At 31.5% G+C, this 24,410-nt stretch overlaps 4 protein-coding genes across 9 annotated transcripts in view; 3 read left to right on the top strand and 1 right to left on the bottom strand.

The window, feature by feature from the left end:
- LOC129907721 (1-phosphatidylinositol 4,5-bisphosphate phosphodiesterase classes I and II) overlaps positions 1 to 7,412 on the top strand; it is a 62,296-nt gene extending 54,884 nt beyond the window's left edge. For 3 of the 6 annotated variants that reach the window (XM_055984064.1, XM_055984062.1, XM_055984063.1), the window contains 10 exons: positions 1,715 to 1,866; positions 3,814 to 4,027; positions 4,092 to 4,249; positions 4,317 to 4,487; positions 4,552 to 4,752; positions 4,813 to 5,140; positions 5,403 to 5,853; positions 5,934 to 6,317; positions 6,386 to 6,530; positions 7,083 to 7,412. In XM_055984064.1, coding sequence (XP_055840039.1) covers positions 1,715 to 1,866; positions 3,814 to 4,027; positions 4,092 to 4,249; positions 4,317 to 4,487; positions 4,552 to 4,752; positions 4,813 to 5,140; positions 5,403 to 5,853; positions 5,934 to 6,317; positions 6,386 to 6,530; positions 7,083 to 7,259 — 2,381 coding nt within the window. In that variant the 3' untranslated portion in view covers positions 7,260 to 7,412. The remainder of the gene's footprint in view (positions 1 to 1,714; positions 1,867 to 3,813; positions 4,028 to 4,091; positions 4,250 to 4,316; positions 4,488 to 4,551; positions 4,753 to 4,812; positions 5,141 to 5,402; positions 5,854 to 5,933; positions 6,318 to 6,385; positions 6,531 to 7,082) is intronic. The other 3 variants (XM_055984065.1, XM_055984066.1, XM_055984067.1) reach the window with 3 other exon arrangements.
- Positions 7,413 to 11,682: 4,270 nt separating this feature from the next.
- LOC129907724 (lectizyme-like) lies at positions 11,683 to 12,559 on the top strand. The gene has a single exon (XM_055984070.1). The coding sequence runs from the start codon at positions 11,720 to 11,722 to the stop codon at positions 12,506 to 12,508; it is 789 nt and encodes a 262-aa protein (XP_055840045.1). The 5' UTR covers positions 11,683 to 11,719; the 3' UTR covers positions 12,509 to 12,559.
- An 845-nt stretch (positions 12,560 to 13,404) lies between these two features.
- Positions 13,405 to 14,929, top strand: LOC129907159 (lectizyme-like). The gene has a single exon (XM_055983235.1). The coding sequence runs from the start codon at positions 14,087 to 14,089 to the stop codon at positions 14,885 to 14,887; it is 801 nt and encodes a 266-aa protein (XP_055839210.1). The 5' UTR covers positions 13,405 to 14,086; the 3' UTR covers positions 14,888 to 14,929.
- A 1,809-nt stretch (positions 14,930 to 16,738) lies between these two features.
- On the bottom strand, positions 16,739 to 23,832 carry LOC129905647 (equilibrative nucleoside transporter 1). The gene is made up of 6 exons (XM_055981177.1): positions 23,288 to 23,832; positions 22,776 to 23,076; positions 18,377 to 18,823; positions 18,235 to 18,320; positions 17,979 to 18,175; positions 16,739 to 16,921 (listed from the first exon to the last, which is right to left on the bottom strand). The coding sequence occupies exons 1-6, from the start codon at positions 23,540 to 23,542 to the stop codon at positions 16,810 to 16,812; spliced, it is 1,398 nt and encodes a 465-aa protein (XP_055837152.1). The 5' UTR covers positions 23,543 to 23,832; the 3' UTR covers positions 16,739 to 16,809.
- Positions 23,833 to 24,410: the final 578 nt, after the last annotated feature.

Consider the following 24,410-nt stretch of genomic DNA (forward strand, 5'->3'; position numbering starts at 1 on the left):
ACATCGACTATTTGTAATAATAGTTTTATTATATGTGAGTCACTGAGGTGTATACGTAACTTTTTTTTTTTTAGAAAAAACTGAAACAGTTATTATGAAATTTCTATTGCCGACAAACCAATCAAAGCAATTGTTCTTGTGTGTTTATTGCTCATCATCATTTTTTCTTTCAAATGATGTTCATATATTTAAACAAGTTGTAAGAACCAATGACACAGAATTAAATGCTCTATTAATTTTTGAGTAATATATTTTCTTAGCAATGTTCGGTGTCTACAGTTTTCTTTCTGTGATTAAATTTTCTTTTGAAGGAAATATAATAATATATATGATTTTTTCGTCCATTTTGTTGGTTATTAAACGAAATATAGTTTGAAGAATAAAAGACAATATTTTAGAATTCATTGTCAAACAACCTGAATGCGATCAGATTTCTTCGTATAAACACTAAAAGAGTAAAAATGTATGTAAAATTGTATACATTTTTAAAAAATTAGTTTTGTATATTTTTTGAAAATATAGATAGAGCCATAAAGTTTTTCTTAATGAAACTGCCTGTAAGCAAAAATGCAATTTCCTAGGGTGTTTTTTTACTAAGGCGAAATTCAGAAAAGGGACTTTTTCGATTGGCAATTTTAAGGTCGGAAAGACTTCTTTTAAATTTTGACTGTTTGGACATTTTTTCTACATTTTACCATTGGATATTCTGGTCCTGGAACAAAAATTTGCGGCTCTTTAAGTCGATTAAAAAATTTGGCGAAAGAGCTTAAATGCATTCCAAAAATCCTTTAATAATTTTGTTTTATTATTTATTTATTTCGAACACTAAAAATATGATAGTGACTTGTATGCTGCATAAATGATATCCTTAATGAAGCATTTTTAATTTAACTATTGCAAGCATTTGTATTTTATTTTTGTTAAAGACCACTGTAATGTAAAATATAGGATTGTATTTATGCGAACAAACCATTTTCGTTTCACCTTTGTAGGTATCTGTTTTGCTTCCAGCTATACTTTTATTGATTGTCATAATCAGCTTATAGTTAATATGTAATTCGAAAGGCCCTTATTGTTGGTAACTACCATAGCTTTGGTCTAAATTACATAATTCAACATGATGCATGAACATTCTCATTTCATTTACGCATCAGTTAAATATTGAATTACATGCACCAACTTTGATGATTGTTACATCAGAATATTTCTGATAATTTAAAATAATTTTTTTTATATTGCTTTTTTTAAGGTCTTCAAAACTTTAATTAACTTAATATTACTGACACACTTTTCTCGTTAATCTAATCCCTTAACAATAAATTGAATCATAATATCCAGTCGTTATCAAAGCCTACCGGACTGAACCAGTTCTAAAACACAGCTTCCCATAAATTCAATTTATTCCAATCACGCTGAAAGCTATTGACTTAAGTCGATATGTTTTATGCTCATACAAGTATCTAAGCTATTTAAATGCAAATGAATAGTATAGGTAGGTAGGTATACGGTATACCTTCGGAAACTATCCAAGTGAAATTAACTTTCTCTAGGAGGCAGTAGCAGCAACAAAAAAGAAGAAAGAAAATGAATTTTTCTCTTCTGTATTAATTCTCTCAGAAAAGGAAAAAAAAAACATCACTTCAATTTAGAGACATGAAAAGCGTAGTCCATTACAATTGATCTATTATCTTTATATTTCTATGGAATTTTACAGTTGATGCCAGCAAAATGCCAACTATAGCTCCAATCCAGCAACAAGTTTCTATTCAAGAAGATGGAGTAAGTTCCGCAGCAGAACGAGGAGCGCTGACAACGACACAGTCAACTGGAAACAGTGATATTGGAAGTCATGCACCACCATTGCAGGTATGTGTATATGCAAAATGTCCTTTGTTCTTTTCCTACCATCCTAGTGTCGGGATTACTTTTTGTTTGTCCTTTCTCTGGCATATTAAGCAGGGAGTATTTTGTTTCTCTTATTTTTTTTTTTTTTGTATTTAGATAAAACTGAATGAACAATTCTGCGTCGTACGGTATTGCTCTATGCATAAATTGTTGCCATTTGCTATTTTAAGCAAACAGCTTAACTGTTCTGCATTGAATACATACAATGACGTTTAGAAAACAAAAAATTGACATTCAGGTGAAAAATATGCATTGTAAATTTATTTATTACGTGTAAGCGAATCGTAATCAGTCATTCGAAGTAAAATGTCGAAAATATCAGTTTTTAAACAATTTTCGAACAGTGAAAGCCCTTTAAATAATAGTCTGTGTTTCGACAAGAGTCGAAATGCGAAAATTTCATCCGTTAACGAATAAATTCTCCGACAACGAGACCTATTTAGGGTAAAGTCGGGGGATATGGCACCCATTTTTGTTTTTCGTTATTACTTGAAAAATAAAGAAGATATCTATTTCAAACAAAGGCAGGTTTATTTTAAAACTATTTCTTAAATGAAAAATAGGTATACATAAGTGTAATTCAAAGATAATTTCTTATTATTTTTTGCAAAAATAAAAACCATTAAAAAAACATGATTGAAAAAATGGAGGGTGATATGGCACTCTATTTCTTCTTGATATTTTTTTGTAAAACTTGTTGCATGTGTTGTTGAAAGACGTACACAAATCAGGAGACCAAAAGTGAAATTATGATTACTGCATTATTCCGCACTTTTCAGTCAATCTGAAAGCTATTTGGCAAACTTTTAGGTTCTGGTCATTTAAGAAGCCTTCTTAATGTAGTGACGTGTGAAGGGAATCGCAAAATGCTTAGGTCCTGCTTTTCTTGACATTCAGCAGCTCCAACGGCTGCTGTGATCTGGGTTTGATTCCACTTGGCCTGGTTGTTTTTGTGTTAAAAAGAACCCTCGGCGTCAAATACTTTTGGAACCACACGTATAATAATTTTACAAAAAAAAACTTTTCGCTCAAATTGAACTCATTTTTTTGTTTGTCCATTTTTTAAATTTAAGTGGCAATGGCAACTGCGGATCCGGATGCATCCACTGAAAGCTTAAGTCAGACTGAATTCTATTATGCTCTTTTTGCTTTGAAAAGAAGTCATTAAGTGGGAGATATTGAAAGGGTGCCATATCACCCGACTTTACCCTAGCTATTATTTTTTTATTGACGATTATTGAATTACAGAAAGAAAAAAAAAAAGAAAAAACAATTCTAAATTTTGGATACGAACTTGGGCCACCGAAGCCATCAGATTTTAAATAGCTATTGGCTATTTGATCTACTTCATAAAAATAACTCAACTCAAATTTAATATTTCAAAAAGACCAATACTTATCCCTAGCGAATGTAAGAAGTAAAAAACACATTACAAATGAATAGCATCCTTATTCTTTACGAAGAAGGCAATTTCTAATTTCAATAGCAAAAACCTATAAAGCAAGTAAAAACATTTGAGTAGAAAATACGAAGGACAATGACAAAGAAATATTAAGTTCTGCTTTTATACATTCATCTACTGTTACTGTATAGCGACAAAGAGGTTGATTGATGGATTATCCCAGGATCATAAGAAATATTAATTATTATTTTGTCAATTGTAATTTGGAAAAGACATTTCTTGGATGAAGAAACAAAAGATTTAATGAAAGATCAAAGAAATATAATTTCTTTTGTACCTTGAAGGGTTTATTGTTACCATTCGGTTCGTCATAATAAAATTGAATGCAAATGTATTGTATATATCACAACAAAAAAGAGGAACTACCTTTTAATTGAATTCTTGAGAAAAAAGTATAGAAGCAAAAAATGGTTCTGATGAATTGTTTCTTTTAACTCATTTTTTAGCAAATTCGTCAAAGCTCTAAAGACAGTACTGGCTCTTCGGATACGGACAGTTGCAGTGACGATGAATCACTTCCGAATACTACTCCAAATCCACCGATAGGAAATGAATTACCTCCCGAAAAAGCACAAAGGGAGACTGAAGCCGGAGCAGAAATATCAGCTCTAGTCAACTATGTACAACCAGTTCATTTTAGTTCCTTCGAGAACGCAGAAAGTAAGCTTTTCTAAACATTCTTAAATGTCAGTATTGTACTTCATTTTCTTTACTTGTTTAACAGAAAAGAATCGATGTTATGAGATGTCTTCGTTTGATGAAAAACAAGCAACAACTTTGCTTAAAGAACGCCCTATCGAATTCGTGAACTATAACAAACATCAATTGTCTAGGGTTTATCCAGCTGGAACTCGTTTTGATAGTTCAAACTTTATGCCTCAGGTAGGACACTTAAAATCATGGAATACTAAACTCAGTTAACGAAAAACCTTATTTTCAATGCTATTAGCTTTTCTGGAATGCCGGTTGCCAATTAGTGGCATTGAATTTCCAAACGCTAGACTTGGCAATGCAGTTGAACTTGGGTATTTTTGAATATAACGACCGGACCGGTTACTTACTCAAACCTGAGTTTATGCGTCGAACTGATAGACGTTTAGATCCTTTTGCTGAAAGTACTGTAAGTTTGTTAAAAAAATCTTTGTACGATCTTGAGAACAGTTGGTAAAACCAATTTTTTTCAGGTTGACGGTATTATTGCGGGAACGGTCTCAATAACAGTTCTCTCTGGCCAATTTCTAACAGATAAAAGGGTAGGAACTTATGTGGAGGTAGACATGTTTGGTCTTCCAGCAGATACGGTCCGTAAAAAGTTCCGAACCAAAATTGTGCGTGACAATGGTATCAATCCAGTATTTGGCGAAGACCCATTTGTTTTCAAAAAGGTACATTTTTCAAAATTACTAACAAAAATTTAATAAGTGGATTACTATATTGTTTCGAAGGTCGTCTTGCCTGAATTAGCAAGCATACGAATAGCTGCATTTGAAGAAGGTGGCAAATTCATCGGCCACCGAGTTCTGCCGGTAATTGGTTTGTGTCCTGGCTACCGTCATGTTAATTTGCGTTCTGAAATGGGTCAAGCAATGGGTCTGGCCTCGTTGTTCCTATGTATTATAGTTAAAGACTATGTCCCAGACGATCTATCTAACTTCGCAGAAGCTTTAGCAAACCCAATCAAATACCAAAGTGAGCTCGAGAAAAGAGACAAACAATTGGCAGTGCTTACCGAAGACACGGAACCAGTTCCAGAAGACGATATAACGAATTCATGTGAGTTTTCTACCAAAAAAAAATGAACAAAATTAGTGGAATGCTGTTTCTAGTTTATTATTTTGTAAACTTGCATTCAATTTAATTTATTATTTTGTATTTTGGGAAACCCTATGTTATTTAGTGATTTTTTATTTGTTTGTTTAATTTTCGGTGTCGTTCCTTTTGAATTTGTTGTTATGTGTTATGCCCTTCTTCAAAATATGAAAAAAAAAAAAAAAAAAAAAATGTCTGGATCTATTCGCAAAACTGACGCATGCAGTCGTTTTTGTACAAGTAGGTCAGAAAAAAGAGCTCCGGCCTGTGGAATCGATAACGACTAGTCCAAAGCATCGAACAAGCATAACTGCAGCAACAACAATGAGTGTTGAAATTTCATCGGATTTCGATGCAGAAAGTACTTCGACAGCAATCCATCTGATTCAACACCAACACTCTTTAGATCAAGGAACAAATACTTCTATTCGACAAGTTGAATCAGCTCAGTTCGATGTGGACACAGTGGTAGCTGAACCGCTTGAGAAAATTCTCGATCATAAGCTAGTTCGTGAGAAACGTCTTGAAATGGAGAAAAAGCTAGAATCTCTTCGGAAGAAACACGATAAGGAAAAGGTTAAGATTGTTTCTTCAAAACATAGTCCATTGGATGGTTCGAAAAAGCCTAAATTCTCAATGACCAATAAATTGGTTAAACGACTGAGTAGCAAAAGTCTGTAAGTAACGTTTGAATATACGCCAATTGCCTCACACAGAAATGAGGCTGTTTCAGATATGTTTGTGTTAATTTAAACAGAAGTTGTCTTTCTTCCAGCGATCCTAGTATTGAGGTACCGCCATGCCTTCTCGATTCAAGCGTGGCTGCAGCTGAAAGTAGTGAAGAAAATAATACCACAGATGGAGGAGAAAAGACTGGAATCGTACGGAGTCAATCCGAGCGATTGTTGATTTCTTGCCGTGAACATTCAAAAATTTATCGTGATATTCAGGAAAAATATCACGAATGTATCTATGCAACGGCCGAAAAAGTAATGAAAACTTCTCAAGCTAATCAAATGAAGCAGCTGAAAACCTCATTGGATAAAGTAACCAGTGAGGTGATGCACCAGTTGCAGGAAGCTCGACGTAATGAAGTTAAAAATTTGGCCACTGTTCATAGGGATAGAGACGAGTTGGTGAGGTAAGAGAGCTTTTAGAAGTTTTTAAAAATAGGAAATGTTTTGCATAAACTAAATTTTTGCTCTATAGAATGAAGAGAGAGGTTGCTAGTTCGGTAGTGGAAAGAGGGGTTGCCGAGCGTGTCCGGTTAAAGAAAAACTATGATAAACGAACGGATGAACTCCAGAAACAACATGATGCCGTTAAAAGTGCTTTCGCCGAACATAAAGCCAAAGTAAGTGAGACCTAAATTTCATAGGAACCTACTGACTCTTTCGAGGAATCGACAAAATATTCAGAAGTATGTAGGTATCATTGTTAGGCAATCAAACTCGGCGGTAAACCAATAATCACACTGTGCTATTTCAAAAAAACGACAGATGGCGCTTTTATCTACTAAAAATAATTCGAGTATGCTGAACACAATAAAACACAATGGCGTCCTTAGTTTTTCAAAGTTGGCTCAGTTAAGAAAGATGTTGGCCTTTGAAGTTTTGTTCTGTTTTAAGCCAGAAATCAACGAAAAACCCCATAGCATACTCGAATTATCTATAGTAGATAGAAGCGCCATCTGTCGGCATTTTCAAGCACAGTGTAATCGGACTCACGCACACAAGAAAGTTGAGTGAGAGTTGTGACTTGTGAGTCACTACGTCTTGCTCCTTCAGGGGTTCGTCGTTCAATAAATTAATTTTTTATTTTTTTACAACCTTGTGATACAAATTTCATGCTAATGTCCTGACATTACCAAGTAAGAATCAACTTATAATATTTTTTTACTCAACAGGCTCGTCTTATCCTAGAAAAAGAAGTTGACTCACGATCCTGCATTTCAAACTATGGTTTCTTAGTACTTTTTCACAATACCTCAAGCAGCTCGTTGGCAAACAATTTACTAACTCTAGATGGTGCTTCAGGAACCACATCCAACGCCAACAATACTTCTCTCCTTTTGGAGATGTAAGTATATAAAAACTGTGATGAAGACTTAAAAAAACCTCGTCACCAACATTAAAAATTTAGCAATTTCAAAATTATTGTGAACATAAACAGTATTTTTTACTCTCGATTAACAATATGCAAAAAAAAAGAACTCTCAACAAAAAAAAAAAAAGAATGAATCAAAAATCAAAGTTAAGTAAACAAAAATAGTCCTTAAGTTGCGCAAATGTCAAACAAACAAAAAATGAAAACTTTAACTAAATTATAGAAAATTATTGTAAACTTCCACGTCTCATACACTATAAGCAGATAAAGTGCCGTAAGTCAGAAGAACTATTATGTTGCGCGATAGATTCGATAGAATTCAATGTTTTGATGATTGTTAGACATTTAAGTTATTGGCCCAAGAAATTTTCAATAAAATTGGCCAATCCTTTATACAAGTTTCTACTGTTAATCAACCAAATCGAATCTGTCACTAAAAATAATATATGTATGAAGAAAAAAAAAAAAATTGTAAATTACACTATACAATATCAAAATGCTAGTCTCTTACATTAAAATTAATATTTAAATACAAACATATATTTTATGTGCGCTCACATACTCAAGACACACATCCTTCGAAGTAAATTGTTCATTCTTCTGGGTTTTCTATAACTTGTAAGTGTTTCCCATAAAAGCCTTAAGAAGAAGAAAAGAAACAACTATAAGCATCCTAGTCTAAATAAGAATCTCAGTGAAATTCATAGTTTATATCTGTATCTAGAGGTCAAACAAAAGAGTGCTGGGCCTATAAGTTAAAAGTAAAAACCTTTTATGCTCTACTTTATCGGTAGCTACTACACCATGTTGTATTGTCTTACAGTTCTTTTATTAAAAAAATATATACATATAAATATTTATCTAGCCTTAATATTTTCTTTTTTATATTTTTTAGTTTTTTTTTTAATTATTATTATTATTTAATAATTTAAATATGGAACTGTGAAGATAGATATTTTGTTCATTTATTTATTTAAAACTTATATATTATATAGTTTTGCTAAGTTCTAAATTAAAAAAAAAAACTATTATTTACATTTATATATTTATTTTAAGGTTGTAATTCTCAAGAATAAAAACTATTTAAAACAAAATGAAAGTAAACTATATTTTTTTTGTACATAATATCGATTGAATAAATTTGTTCTTTACAAGGAGGCTCATGATTTTGCCTCTTTTTGAAATATTAAAATATAAAATGATTAAATGATTAAATAGCAATATTGACAGTAGTTGTTTCTTATAAATGCAGGTAATCAGGAATTTTAGTTGATGTTTTTTTGTTAATATAATTATAGCGAATTATATTATAATTATAGTAATTGTTGTCATGATAGCAAATATTCTATTCGAACATAATAAATGCAATATTTTAAAGTAGTTATAGAAAAAAAAATATCGGATAGCCTTTCCTTTATAGAACTGAAATAAAATGTTTCTTTGTCACTATTCGTTCCCAGTAACCGTAACTACAAAATATATGTTTTAGAACGTTATTTCGAAAAATTCGTAATAGAAATTGAACGGATGATTTCCCTGGATTACAGAAGACTTCGTTATTAACATTAATAAAAATATTCGTATCTATTTAATATCTGAATCCATTCATATACACTTGGGGCATAAAAACCACACCAATCAAATAAAATTATTGCTGAATACTCCGTAGAAATAAACAAGTTTTTCTTACTAGTTTCCATGCCATCTTGAGCTACAGGGAATACTATTCACTTTATTTTCGAAAAAATAAACATTCCTTTGAACTCATTATTTGGTATGGTTTTCATGAACTTTAATTTAGTTAAACGGGGTAATACTGCCTTGTATGAATTGTTTTTAATGATTTTTTCGTGTCTTATTGCTTCATTTAAAAATGGTATAAACATCTGGATATAAGAAAAACGGCTCAAAGAGTTGATTTTTTATTTGAGTCACTTAACCAATATAATCGATCTTGAGAAAACAATCTTACACAGATACAAGAAAATTGGGCCCCATCTGCCGAGTCGGCCAAATTATGCTATAAAGAGGATATTAATAAAAACTAGCCGACCCCGCACTCAAAATTCGAGTGCCAATTGTAACTTTTATTTATGCTCAAATAAGCACACTATATAAATCACTTTATTTACTACTAAGAATATGCAACACTTAATTTTATTCGAAATTCGAGAATGTCTTCGAAGGTTCTCGTCTTTGCTTTTAGAAGTTTCCACTTACAGAAGGGAGAGGGCGTGGTTCAGCACATTTGTTTTTGTTTTTTTTTTTCTCAATTTTAATTTATTATTTTTATCTATTTCGGTAAAAAAAATAAAAAAAGTATACATTCTGCACATCTAGATAAAATTTCCTATCGTTCGGTATATAATTTATGCCCCTTCGGTTTTTGTGGGCCGTGTATTTTGTACCACAAAATAAGTGTTTGCCGTTTTATTATATGATAGGTGTTATATACATTTAGATGGTGTTTTGTAGAATTTTAAATAGGAGTTAAAATTTATTTTTGTAAATAACTTATACATTTGACTCTCTGTTAGGATAGATAGAAGTAAATTAAACGAGGTTTGCAGCTTCGAGAGACCTTTCCTAACTCGGGGTTTACGAAAATCCACGACATTTAAGGACATCAGTTTTAAGCTTATAACTTGTGAAAAGTGCATGTTATGTTAAAGATCAAAAGTTAAAAAAAGCTGTGCAACCGCACATCTCTGTAGGCCTTTGAAATACAGCAATTTGAAAGTTGAAATTTTTTTCGTACAAAGAAGATGGGCCAATATTCTATGAGACTTAAGCCAAAATTATACAGCAAATAAAATCAGAAGTCTATGGCATTAAAACTGCGAAGCTTCTAAAAATCCTATGTAGGGATATTGAGATATCAAAGTGTTAGCTGTTTTCCCCTTAAAATTGCCAGAAACCTTGCAGAACCCCAACTCGATTAAATCAATTTTGTCTTGAGGTTTGCAAGAAGTGAATCTCTTGGCCAAGCTTTAGCAGTTGATTAAAACAAATCAACTCAAATAAATGATCGTGGGTTTGAACCAATAAAGTTACAAGTTAAGCTAGACTTTTATCTACATGTTCAATTGATTTCCATATAAAAATTCTAGGAAATTTCTCTTATTGTAATTATCAAATTAATAGACAAATCCACAAATTACTTTATTTCTTTTTTTTTCAAAAAATGGAAGAAATGCATTTACGACACATTAAGCTATGGGTCTGTGAAACATTTTTTAAAGGTCCCTTAGTTTCTGAATCAGATCTTTTCAAATTCGTTTATAAAGCATGAATTTCAAATTAACTTTTCACAATATTATTCTGAACGAATCAATTGTAATTTAAAGTTCGGTGGTATTACTCCTTGACTTATATTAAAATTTATTTTAAACTACTCAGTGTTTGATATTAAACTCAACTATAAGAATCTGAGTATTGAGTAAATTAAACTAATATTTCAACTAAAGAATTTGGAGCAATTTTTCAATCAAAATATTTATAGAGTATTTAAATAAAAGATTGGGAAAGTTGTTAACTATAACCGGAGTTTTTCCTTAAATCAGTTAGTTGATTTATTATTATGTTATTTATGTAGTTTACAAATTTTGTGAAGAACTAAGTTAATAGATATACAATTCGTTTATGTAGTCAGAGTTTATAAAACAAAATTAAAAAAAAAAAAAAAAAAAAACAAGTTAACAAAAGGGGTGGATTTGTAATCTTTTGATTAACAAAAAATATCTACTTTGACAAAAATGAATGAATGAATTTTAATGATTTGATATTTTTATTGATCAAAGGATTACACATTCACTCAAGCGTAAAGCCCTTTCAATTTTCGCAAATAGATTGTAAAAAATAGCTAATTAAATTAATAATTAAAAAAATTAAACATGTTTACTAAGAAAAAGCAATAACAAAAAAAAAGAAATATTAATAAAATAAAATTAACTAAAAAACAATTAATTGTTAATAAATTCTATGGATAAAATCCTAAAATGTTGAATAATGTTTAGCGAATATAGTTTAAATCAAAAACAATTAGCAAAACAAAAATAAGTAAAACAAAAAACATTCAATAAAGTAGAAAAGTAATCTGTTGTTGTAAGTAGTTGTAAAAGATGTGTACGTTTAATGCAGAGACGACAATCAAAAATCTATCGGAGTTTTATTTCTTTTTCAATGATCCTTAACCCAAGTCCCACTTACATTAATTATGTCTTCAGCAGTCGCATACAGAAATAAATGCAAATAAAACTTAAGCATATAGACAAAAAGGTACTCAACTTTAAGCCTTTGCTCTTAAAGATTATTATTATTAGAAGTGATGAGATAAGATAGTATGCTGAGCCGTATCTATCGAGTTGGTACTTACTTTTTTTTACTATAACAATCGTCTGCTTTCGTTTTTAATTCAACAGTGTGGTCTACTTTATAATGTATCGTGTTTCGATCTTGTTAACGGTCTTTGCAGTGTGCATCGCTAATGGCAATGTTTTGCCAGAATCAAGGATCAGTTTTCCAACTGGGGACATTATCAATGGCCAAGAAGCCGAACCTCATTCGGCACCATATATCGTTTCGCTGAAAACTAGCTCTCATTTTTGTGCTGGTTCGATTATAAGTGAAAATCTGGTTCTAACTGCAGCCCATTGTTTGGAAAACAAAAAGTTCGACGTAGTCGCTGGTCTTCATAATCGCCAAAACCAAACCGGTGCTGCTGTACGCAAAGCTCTTTTAAGCCAGTCGCGAAAACACTCTTTATATAATGGAGGCGTTGGTCCATATGATATTGGCCTCATTAAAATCGACCCACCATTTAAGTTCAACGCCACAGTGAATAAAATTCAACTCCCTCCTGCAGGTAAAAATCATTCTGGTGAGGGAACTCTATTTGGCTGGGGTAAAGTTAAGAGAGCATCATTGCCAAATAATTTACAAACTGTTGACACATTGATTATTGAGTATTCAGAATGTAAAAAGGATCTTCCATCTGGAGCTCCAATCCATCCAACAAACATTTGTTCGAACTCAAATAAAAACAATGGCACAGGCATATCAGCTTGTAATGGTGGGCCACTTGTTCAATACGGCAAAGGAGGTAAGGCGCAATTGGTTGGTATTGTTTCGTGGGGGTATGTACCGTGTGGAGCCAAAAACCAACCATCAGTTTACACCCACACTTCGGCTCACATCGATTGGATTAATAAAAATGCAAATTTGTAAACAATATTTAACAATGAATCAATTAAAGTTTTATGTCATCGAAAAAGAAAATGTTTCAATTTTGTTCGATTTCCTTTAGGTATTTTATTTTAAAATTGAAATTTGACACTATCATACAGCAACTTATTTAAGAACTGCACATAGTTAATTATTTTATTAATTCACCTTAAATGGTATAAGCTAAGTACCTACATTTAATGAAATTATATCATTATATTGAACATGAGAATTGCTTTTTCATCGCTATCACAACCCAATTGGAATTTGCAAAATTAACGTTATGGTTATATTTAAAGAGATTTGGGAAACTGGTTAGAAATTTTGTTTTCTATTGCGAGACATATTGTTTTCAAGACAAGACATATTGAATGCAAGACCTAGTAGTCGAAGAAGTAGAAGTTGGCCTTGTCGGCAGAAGCGTACGTTGAGATGCCGGGGCCCCGGGGCAACCGAAGTGAGACATCACAAGAAAGGTCTCTTTAAGTTCTATTTATAACAGTAAACCAAAAGGTTTTTGGAGGTTTGGTTCCTGAGATATTTCTTATCAAATATTTCTGTTCTGAGGTCATAATCAACAGGGTTATGCATTCAGATAAAAATATTACAAATCCATTTTTTTTTTTGGGGTTTTCGAAAAAAATCCAAGGGGTACCCCTTGCCATAAAAAATTAATCTTCAAAATTTCCACTAAATACATCGAGTGAGACAACAAAATAAATTTCTCTTTAAGCTCTGTTCATAACTTGAAAATCAGATCTGGTTTCTGAGTTATATTTTATTTGAATTTATCGTCTAATCTAAACGGATTTATATGTTTTACAAAACTTAAATTTGAAAAAGCATGTATAAATATGTTTCTATCTTATTAGATGTAATGACCTGAGCCATACAAGTACACTGGATACATGCATCCATTTTTTATCGCAAATAAAATTACAATATAACAATTGTTGGTCTTTTCGTGTATGAATTGTAGAAAATGAACTTTCAATTCCTATCAAAAATCAAAATAATGTACTAACAATAAGCCAGGAATATATACAATCTTTTTATATGAAACTTGATCAAATTAAAGACCGTCTGTACTATAAATTAATTGTAAAAAAATAAATAAAAATAAATAATAAAATGAGAAGTAGATATTCGAGTCAATAGGAAAAACCAATTCATTGTTATTAATCTATGGGTAATAATATTTAAATCTTGACATTTTTATTATTGCCTAGCGCATGATTTTTATTTTAAAACAAAAATCATAAATACGAAAAAATTAATAAATCTGATGTCGTAGGCACGTTTACTGTTAGACCATAATCAAAATCTATCAGACTTTCATATCTAACTTTAACTTTTTCCTTCGAAGAACCTTAACACCAATCCCAATTATCGGATACATGCAAACAGAACTTGAGCATAGACCAAAGGTACTCAAAATTTAATTCTTTGTTCTAATTGTTTAATAATATTCTGCGATAAGATAAGATAATATGCTGAGCCATGTATCGTAAGTTGCTACCAAACATTTACTATAAAAACCGTTAACATTCTAATTAATTTAACAGTTAAATCTATTCTATAATGTATCGCGTTTCAATTTTGTTAGTAGCCCTTGCCGTGGGCATCGCTAATGGCAAGGTTCTGCCAACCTCAAGAGTCAGTTTTCCAACTGGCGACATAATCAATGGAGAAGAAGCAGAACCACATTCGGCACCATATATTGTTTCGCTAAGAAGTTCCGGTTCTCATTTCTGCGCTGGTTCGATTATAGGCCCGGATCTCGTACTTACCGCAGGTCATTGTTTAATATACAACAAATTTGACGTCGCCGCTGGACTTCATGATCGCAAAAACCTAACTGGTGCTGCTGTCCGGCATGCTACCTTAAAACGTTCTCGTACACACTCTTTATTCAGCGGTGGAGTTGGTCCATATGATATTGGTCTCATCAAAATCGATCCACCATTTAAATTCAATTCTACAGTGAATAAACTTAAGCTACCGACGCAAGGTAAAAACCATTCGGGTGACGCAACACTTTTTGGTTGGGGAAAAGTTAATGAAGTTTCACTACCAAATAACTTACAAACTGTCGACACAATAATTATTGAGTATAAAGCATGCAAAAAGGCTTTACCATCTGGATCTCCAATTCACCCCACCAACATATGCTCAAACTCAAACAAAAATAATAGGCCAGGCATATCCGCTTGTAATGGAGACTCAGGTGGACCACTTGTTCAATATGACAAAAAAGGAAAGGCAGAATCAGTTGGAATTGTTTCATGGGGTTATGTGCCATGTGGACAAAATAACGATCCATCAGTATACACCCACACTTCAGAACACATCGATTGGATCAAGAAAAATTCAAATTTTTAAAAGAATGATTCAATAAATAAAGTGAATTGTATTAAATTCAAATCTTTTTTGAGCTCTCTTTGATTGTCTTATTTATATTAAAAATTCAATTTTACTCATTAATTATTTAGTTATTGAATTGTTCACCGGCAGTCAAAGTTAGGAGGACTCAATTCAACTAAATTTTTAGGATGAGGATTTATAGTTTGATCAACTCAACATCATTTTAACAAAAACTTAATTCAACAACTTTTTTTCCTTAAGACTAAAGTCATAATTCATAACAAGATAAAAAAGGAAAATTTTGCTTTGATTACTGGTTTTCAGTTAACGGTTTAATTTCAATTTAACCTCAAGACACCAAAATTTGAACACTTTAGGACTTGGTGTTCTCCCCAATAGTTCTTTTTTTTTCTGGAAAAAATGTCCTTAGTGTTCTATAATTTACTCTACAGGTCTAATAATGAGATATTTAGTTTCATGCACTTTTGAGCTTCCCCATACTATTTGGAGATGGATTTTTTGCTCTAACCATACAGCATACCCTGGGATATACTCATGTCTTTAAGGAGAAAAAACAAGCTAGTCGGTGTAGTGCAAAACGTTTTTTACCGTGCAGAAATAATTGCTATATTGCATTAAACGATAGCGGTGCATTTAGTTTGGGTAATCAGTAAACCATAATTTTTCTTCATGGTCCTTACAAAAAAAGCATTTTACTCATTTCGGAATCTGATTTTAAAGTCACTTCGTTGCTTGTGTTTCAGTTTTTTTTATCAGACGGTTTGTATACTTTCCTTTATTAACAGAATCTAGATTAAGGAGAAATTTCTGTACCGATAGTGATACAGTATGAACGAGGGCCGAAAATTAAGTAGGATAATTTTTTTTTGGTCTTGGAAATTAATTAAAAATATTTTTTAACAAATTCCAAGCAAATTCTCTGTGACCGACACGAAAAGCACGGTTAAAACAATTTTCTTGGACCTCATCACTAGCAAACTAAAATAAAAATATCTTTTCATGTATCTTTATAGACAAGGTATAATATAATAAAATTGAAAAATATAGTTTATATCACTTAGCATCTTTTTTTATTTATTATTTATAATAATTAACCTTAAAAAATATATACATCGTAATAAAAAAATTTGATCTAAGTCGAAAAAAAAGGCCTTTTCTTGTTCACATTATTTTTGATTAAAATCACTACTTTAAAATTTATTTTATCTCAATCAAATTTAACTTAATTACATAATATCAAGCCCTTTCCACCAAATTATCGTAAGCGCCAAATAAAATTATAAAAAATGGACAGCATATTATTGTATTTTTTCAACATTAAGAACGAATTAGATTTAATCTTTTTATGTTATCAGCAATTGCTCAAGAAAATATTCATGACACAATCTCCAAAAAGTCTAAAAAAATGAAGAAATAACGGTTTTTCTGTATGAAGAACCATGTTGCATTCGATAATTTGGCGGAAAGGGCTTGATATATTCAACGGGTGGTTGTAATTGTTGAAGGATTTAATATAAATTAAGTCTACAATGAGTGCAAGCAAAAGTTTTTGATTTTTGTTTAATAAAATTTTATAAAACTATTTTAACTGAATTTTATTTTTTTAACAAGTTCTAAATAGACTCAAAAATGTTAAACAAAAAATTTTAAAAAAACGTTATTTAAAATTTATGTAAAAAGTTTGAACACTATTAATTTTATTGAAACTATACTGATTACGTTCTAATTTGATTATAATCAATGATTGAAAAACAAACTAATTTTACATTATCTAGTAAAATGTTAATATGTATTTTTAAAAATATACATGGTGTAAAGTAAATAAAGTCTTGCGACGTTGTCTTTTGGTTTTTACTTAAAATCTATAAAAAATATTTATATAGGTAGGCCTACGAGTATACGTGGTTTTAATTTAAAAGTTAAAGGAGCTCCACGAAAACCATGCTAACACTTGCACCCAACGCAATTCCTACACTGAGAGCTGCCGCCATAATTGCAGAGGCCATTTCTTTTTCGTGTTGCATAACGGATCTAAAAAAAATAAAGTTTATAAATAAACTGCTTATAAGAATATAAACAAATAATAGTAATTAGTAATGTTTTGCAATCTCTTACCGTAATTTCTTTTTAAAAAAAGTTTTAAAAATCTAAAAATAACTATTTTATTTAGGTATATCAACTAGTTTGATTAAATTGTTAAATACTGAAAAACAACTAAACACTTAATTAAAATGCAAAGGACCTATTTTATTTATCTCATTTTTTTTTTAGTAGATACATAGTTAGTAACACCGTTAATTTTTTAGTGTTGGAATGAGGTGTTTTGGATGGCTTTTGGAAGCCATTTTTCCAATACGGCAGCACTTTTGGACAAACTGCGAAGTGGCAAAGTTGAAATTCCGAAAAAAATATTGAAAAATTAAAACAGTCATTTTTCCTGCAAATGGAATGGCCTAAGCCATATGCGTTAAAAACAGTTTCTCACATCCGGTTCATCTTAATTAAATTCATTAAGACAAAAATTAACAAATCAATCGTTAATTTTGTTTTTGGCTTACAATCGAAGCTATTGCCTTTTTCGTAGGATTCTTACCAATGTCGTTTAGAAGCATTATAGTTGCATTTAAAATGTATCTGTAGTCAAACGTGAATAAGAGAAACCGAGCCGCTGTTTTTCATAGAATCATCAAGTTTGAGAGTTGCCAATACAAAATATTTATTAATTTTTGGAGATAGGGAGAAGAATCTAAACTAAATATTAGTCCTTTTACATCTAATACCGAATTGCATACAAAAATTCATATCGAGAAGTGAACTTTCTTTAAAACAATTTTAAAATCTAGTTTCGACCGTTTTTTTTTCAAATACATACTCTTATTTGCGATGGTTTATTACAAAGATTTAAGATAAGAAGATTTATTCTGCGAAGACAAAACAACCGCAGTGCTAACACATATCACAACCTAACTGAGTTAAAATTTCGAAATTCTTAATTAAATTGCGGTCTGACCACAACATAAAATTACAGTAAAAATGTATGTATTCAACCGAATGACAAAACAAAAATCAAAAAAACTAGTTAACTTACTTGGGAGCCATTACGAGAATAATGTTTGTGAGATATCCGTTACTTATTGCAAATATCACCATCATGCTAATAAATATCACATCGGAGTTGACCACAGTTGGAAGGAAGTAATGATGAGAATTTGACATCATAAACAGCGGGATAAAAATAACTCGCATAATCGTATACAAAAGCACTAAATGTGGATCATTTCGTGGCTGTAGGGTTTAAAAGAAAATTTTAGTTAACAATTGTATCTCTATTAAATAAAATTTACCTTTTCTAATAATCCAGCAAATATACGACCCAAATAGTCACCAGAATTAAAACATAAATAATTTGTAACTGGCATGAAATAAATATCTAAAAGATAACATAGTTAGAATTTTGAAATAAATATGGTTAAATTTTGTATATACCATTCCATATGTGTTTTTTTCCAGCACCTTCAGACTGAACAAGCTCAGTAACAGCTGGATAAACTGACAGCGTCACTGCAAACACTGTACACAAACTAATGCTGTACATGTACACTTTGCCAAAAACTTCTTTAAAATTTGGCTTTAAAGCCAATCCAGATTTAGGTGTTGATGGGTCGCCTGCGTTCTTATTAATGTAGTACTTGAAGAACTTTTGGCGCTCCATTATCATATAAGTAACGATTGATAGAAATACAATAAAAATGCCAATGGAAAAGTACAAAAATGCAGTCGTCTTGGCTGATGCTCCAAAAGTTAATGCAAGAATAAATGCTAGTGCAGTGAAAATGCCTCCTAATGCTTGTCCACTCACTACAGCTGTCATATATTCAGATGGAAAAATACCAGCCATACCGAAAAGTCCTCCAGACATCACAGCTGATGAGACTAGAAAATATTAACAGATGATCAGAATTTTGTAGATATTTTTTAAAGTGGGAATAACATAATACAGTTTAGTAACTATTTAGAGTTCTTTATATTATGAAACATACATTTTTCAGAAGATTACTACCAATCATTATTGGAAACCTTCAATTATACATAATGTAGTTACTTTGGACCCGTCCTAATAAGCATAAGACTTTTTTAAATGCAGAATTTACAATTTTCGTGATTTAAATATTTGTCTGGTGCACAGATGCAACTCAATTTTTCGCATCAACTTGTAGTGGTCAATTGTTTCCTAGAATTAACGCACATGCTAATGTACAAATGATGTGAGAGTATACTTAAATTTAAAAAATACATAGATAGTAAGAGTTTATACCTGTGACACACTTTTGGTATCGACGCTATGCTAATTTGCCATCCATTTTCAGGTTTACCCCAAAGGTTTCCATATGGTATGCAAAGATTTAAACGTGGTATGGGACTTGGTATTACCATGGTTTTTCCTGACCTGAAGCATGCGAAACAAATTCGAATACCACGTAATTGATGCCACAACGTGTCATAGGTCAAATTATGGTGCTTTATATGGTTTATATTCGTGAGTCAATAAATTAATTGGATTGGAACCTTGTGAATTCTTGATAGACCCAAGGTTCCCAATTAAGCGGCCTTTAGAACCATTTGAAAAAATCTAAAGTTTTTTATTTAGAAACTTTGGAAAACTAAAAAAAATTGAATCAGTTAAAAAAATAATTTAATGTTGAGTTCAGTGCAGCAGTTTGTACCTCCCCATTTTTTTTTTTCATACAATAGAAACTTGATGGAAAATGAAAGCTCTGTTTTCGCATTTTCAAAATTTATCTTGTGTGCTAAATCTTGAATTTTAGTTTTTGTACAAAAAATTAAAAACGTTACAAGGTCGATTCCATGGTAACTCACGTCACGTTACATTCAGACAAATTTCAAATAAAAATATAGATTTTTTTTTGTCAATTTTAAAATTGATTCGAAAATAGTTTAACTATTACTTTTATAATTGAGTAAAACATTTTTTGTTTTTATTTAAGTTGGTAACTCACGTTATAAAAACCGAAAGTACGAAGTTTTTCTGTGAAATTTTGAATCTTAATTTGATAAATAATGAAGATTCCATACATAAAAAATTAAAGTTAGTGACAAAACCAAGTTCAATGTTTCGAGGAAAAATTTGAAAATATTTAGATAACTCACGTTACATTAATTTGGTAACTCATGTTATCTGCGAATTATTGTTGCAAGAATTAAAAAAATAAGTGCATTTTTATTGAATTAATTTTTAAATCGAATATTGTGTAACGAAGCTTGATTAAATGTTAATTTATTTTAGCAATCAGAAGGGGATATTGATTCATTTTTTTTTTCTATGGGTTCTTTTTTTCGTTACATTCATGTGAATTTCTTATGTAGTTGGCAAGCTTATGCTTTAAAAATGCTTTTAGACTGTTTCGTCAGTCCAAAGGAAAAACTCACTAACTTCATACGATTTCAATACCAGTTAGTGATTTTTTTCCCTTGAACCCACTATTTATACTCCCTGAATTTAGTTTCTAGTCATAAGGGTATATAATAAAGAATACTTTCTTGCAACTTGCACAAAGAGTTTCCATTCGCAACTAGTGATTTGCTATTAAAAAAAAGTAAAAAAGCCTGCATAATTTTTTCACATTTCGGGTTCTGTTTTTCATAGAATTACCCACAACTCAAAGCCCCAAATACCAAACCACGCACAAGGACAATGCTCGAAATATTAAATTTCATATGAAAAAGTGATTCTAGCTTTGCACAAAAGACAAATTTGTGAGCTTCAAATTACTCACTATTAAAATGTTTTAAATGACCTATTTAAACTCCTCGACTTTTCAGTCAGTCAAGTGGAAATCATGCTTTTTCTGCTGATGCATTCGCAATTAACACCTGCTTGTTTCGTGATAAACGCATTTTTTTACAGATCTTAAAAACATTTAAGTAGTTTTGAATTAAAACGTGAAAATGTTTTCGGAATCTTATATATATTTAATCGATAAATAGGAAGGTTTAAGTAACTATTGATTAAAACTAGGCACTTTAGTTTATTTGAATGATCGATCAATTTAGTTCAAATCACTGAACTAGTTCAATTTAGTTTAATAAGTCCATTCTACTAAAAATTAAAAAAAAGAACTTGTTTAAACTGTACCCAAATTTAAGAAAAATTGAAGCATTCTACATAATAAAACAAACACCAAGATAACAAAAATAAATATTTACTGTAATTTACTTTTTTGGAGTTCACAGTTCAGTTAGTAATGTTGCTTTACATATTTTAGGAGAAACTTGTTTGTGCTCAGAAATCAAAGTAGTGGTACTTGAAAAAGAAACGCTGGTACTGGACCAAGCGATATTCAATTGGCACGTTCAAACATATCGGATAGTCTATCTGGGATACCCGTATCTGGAATATCTCTTTGAACTAAAAGCTATCAAGATAGCTTACCAAAGCAGCTACAAAAAAATATGTAAATATTGAAAAGAGGAAATTGTTTACTTTGATCAAATTCCTTTTTTTTATTGTTACATAGTACTTGCACAATCGATTTAACTTTAAATTATTTTATTTTCAAGCTGAATAATCGCGCGAATAGAAATCAAAATACAAAATAGCCAAATGTTTATCAGCTGATCACTCTGATACCTGGGACCTATTTATTGACAAGCTACATCAACTACATCAGCTACATCAACGACTTTAAACTTCAAAATCTCCGTCCCATCGGGCCTCACGGATAAAATTTAATGTCGTTTTCTATTGACTTTTGAGATTTTTGTGTAAAATTCTCAGATTTTCCACTGCAAATAGAATATGAAATCTAGTTTTGTAATTGTGTGCGAAATCTGTGCGTATAAAAAAAATAAAACAACAACAAATGTTCAGACAAATGTCAAACAGAGGAGTGTGTGTGAAAGTGCGTGTGTTTGTATGCGTGAATCTTGATAAAAATCCAGAATCAGATTCTTGAATCTCAGATTCATTTTTTTGTCATTTTTTTGAATCTCAGGACGCAAATAGATCATGAAATCTGAGATTTGTCCACTATTTCCCCTCTTCACCCCCCCTTTCAGCTGTCAAATTCACAAATCTCATTCTGAGATTCGTCAATAGAAAACGACATAAGTATTTTTGAATTATTCCGACCACAAAAAATATTTCCCATATTAAAAAGAGATTTACTATTGGTTTTTAGGGTTGTCGATGTAGTACATGTAGTTGATGTAGTTATTGTAGCTTGTCGAGAAACAGAACCCTGAGGTATACCAAAAATTCTCGGATACTTTCAGATTATTTTTTGACAGAAAATGGTTCGTTTTTTTTTGCTAATTTTTAACATTGTTTACAACATCAAAAAGATATCCGATAGCTTTATGCTATATGTTTGAACGTGCCCAATTTTCAACAAAATAATTTTTACAAATACTGAAGTGATCTCACTGAAAATATTAACAAATAATTCTTTTTTTACACTCACTTGAACTATTTTTATTATCCTAGAAAAATAAATGATCTTTTTTTAAAGTCAATCCAAGTAAAGAAAAAAAGTAGATTCTTCGTTAATGTCATCTGAAATTCAGATGATTTTTTGCATTCAACGTCAAAAAAATCTGAACTTAAGTTCAGATGGAGCGTTGAACCTGGCCATTGTTTATTGTATCCCAGTGAAATCAACAATTTGTTGGTGAAATGACATTAGAGGAAATTCCCAATGTAATGGATAAAAAAATAATCTTCCTTATTAATCGTGAACTAAATTGAAATCGCGAACGACACAAGCGTAATTAAACCCGCTTTGATAAAACTAAAAGATATTCTACAATCTAGAAAACTACTTTAAGAACTCTGTCGATCACCAAACTTCATTCGTTTTCAACTTACTGTTTATTACAACAACCATTCCCATGGTCATCATGAAGAACTGACTCTGCCATGTATCAGTATCGACTTCCACAAAAGCCGTTGTCATAATAAAAACCAAAAATATAACAATCATAGTTCCGAGCATCTTCAAACGCAGCGACACATAATGTCCATAGACCGCATTTAAGAACAAAAACGTCATTCCAGCCAGTGACGCAGTCAAAGTCAGATCGCAGGTGAAGTTCTTTTGCATGGGCGTCAGAGGAGGATCTGGGTCAGTGCCATTGTAAGTTGTATTACGGAACTTGAACAACCAATACTAGAATGAAACAAAAACAAGTTTTAATATATTCTTCTTCTTCGATTTGCTACAACAAAGAAGTCAAGTTGAGTCATCTTCATCTATTGTTTTTTTTTTTGCAAAAGATAAGAGGGATTTGGAATGGCTAATTATTTGTTCTCTAATCTCTTGACACTATTAGCAAATTGTTTTTGCTTTATTTTTTAATTATTTTGTTTGTTTAACTTACGTCCTCGGCTGTTATGAAAAAGTTCCAAGGGGCCATTGTGGCAGCCCCGAGTAAGTAAAATACCAAATAAGTAAAATTAAATTGATCATTGGGCTGGACAAGATGTTGAGTGGTGGTGGGCAGGACTACAGAATCGTAGAACTCGCCACCGTCGCCGTCCACCACTTGTTCGCCGCCGAATCTATTGTCGAGAATATCATCTTGGATTTCTTCATTGTGCACAAGAATTTGGTTGTCGTCGTTTCTTGAAGGCATCCTATGGACATTGGCGATGGAATCGTTTTTTACTTAGAACTTTCCAAGTGCCTTTTCTGCAAATGAATCTATCGTATTGTTACACCAGAGAGAGGTTATCAAAAAGTAATAATTCAAACTATCGATAGTTTGAATTCAATTGAAAGCCAACTTTTCTGTTGATTTCACTAAACGTGGACTCGGTTATCAACTTCTATTCTTTTTATACGCACAAAATTAAAGTTGATTATCACAAAGAGCCAAGGGGCAGCGTTGTTTTGATTCTTCTAACAAATAAAATAAAAATTTAGAAAATCCAGAAAAAAAAATATGACAACTTGAAGTTGTTGAAGGTTAAACAGCTGTTAAAAGAATTTAGTTCGCGGTTTTATACATAGGTGGCAGAGCGGATGTTTGAAAGTTTTATGAACAGTCTCAGAGATTCCCAAACTACCCTTCAAGCAAACAGGTCCGACCTCGGACCGAATCCGCTCCGCCTGAGGCGGAGCTGAGTCCGACTTCGGATCAGAAACTGTTCCGAAGGCGGCTCAAATTAGTATGGAAATTATAATCACCGCGAAGTCGATTGCATATGTATTGGTGTGGTGAAAATCTCCATTCCGAGAAAACGGAGCCGAAGGCGGACCTGAGCCGGAGCAGCGAAAACCTACCAGAAAGAGGAATAAGAAAGGGATGACATTTCGCATTTGCGACCAAAAAAAGAACAAGATTTATTTTTTTTTTCACTGAAACTGTTTTATTTTTTATTTTATTTTGGCAAACGAAATTTTCACAATAAATACAATATAAAATACAATACATTTTTTTCATTTTATTTCATTTGATGCTGCTGCTGTTGTTGGTGTTTTTTTAGATACCCAATCGCATG

Source organism: Episyrphus balteatus, chromosome 1 (assembly GCF_945859705.1).
Source record: "Episyrphus balteatus chromosome 1, idEpiBalt1.1, whole genome shotgun sequence".
Lineage (NCBI taxonomy): Eukaryota > Metazoa > Arthropoda > Insecta > Diptera > Syrphidae > Episyrphus > Episyrphus balteatus.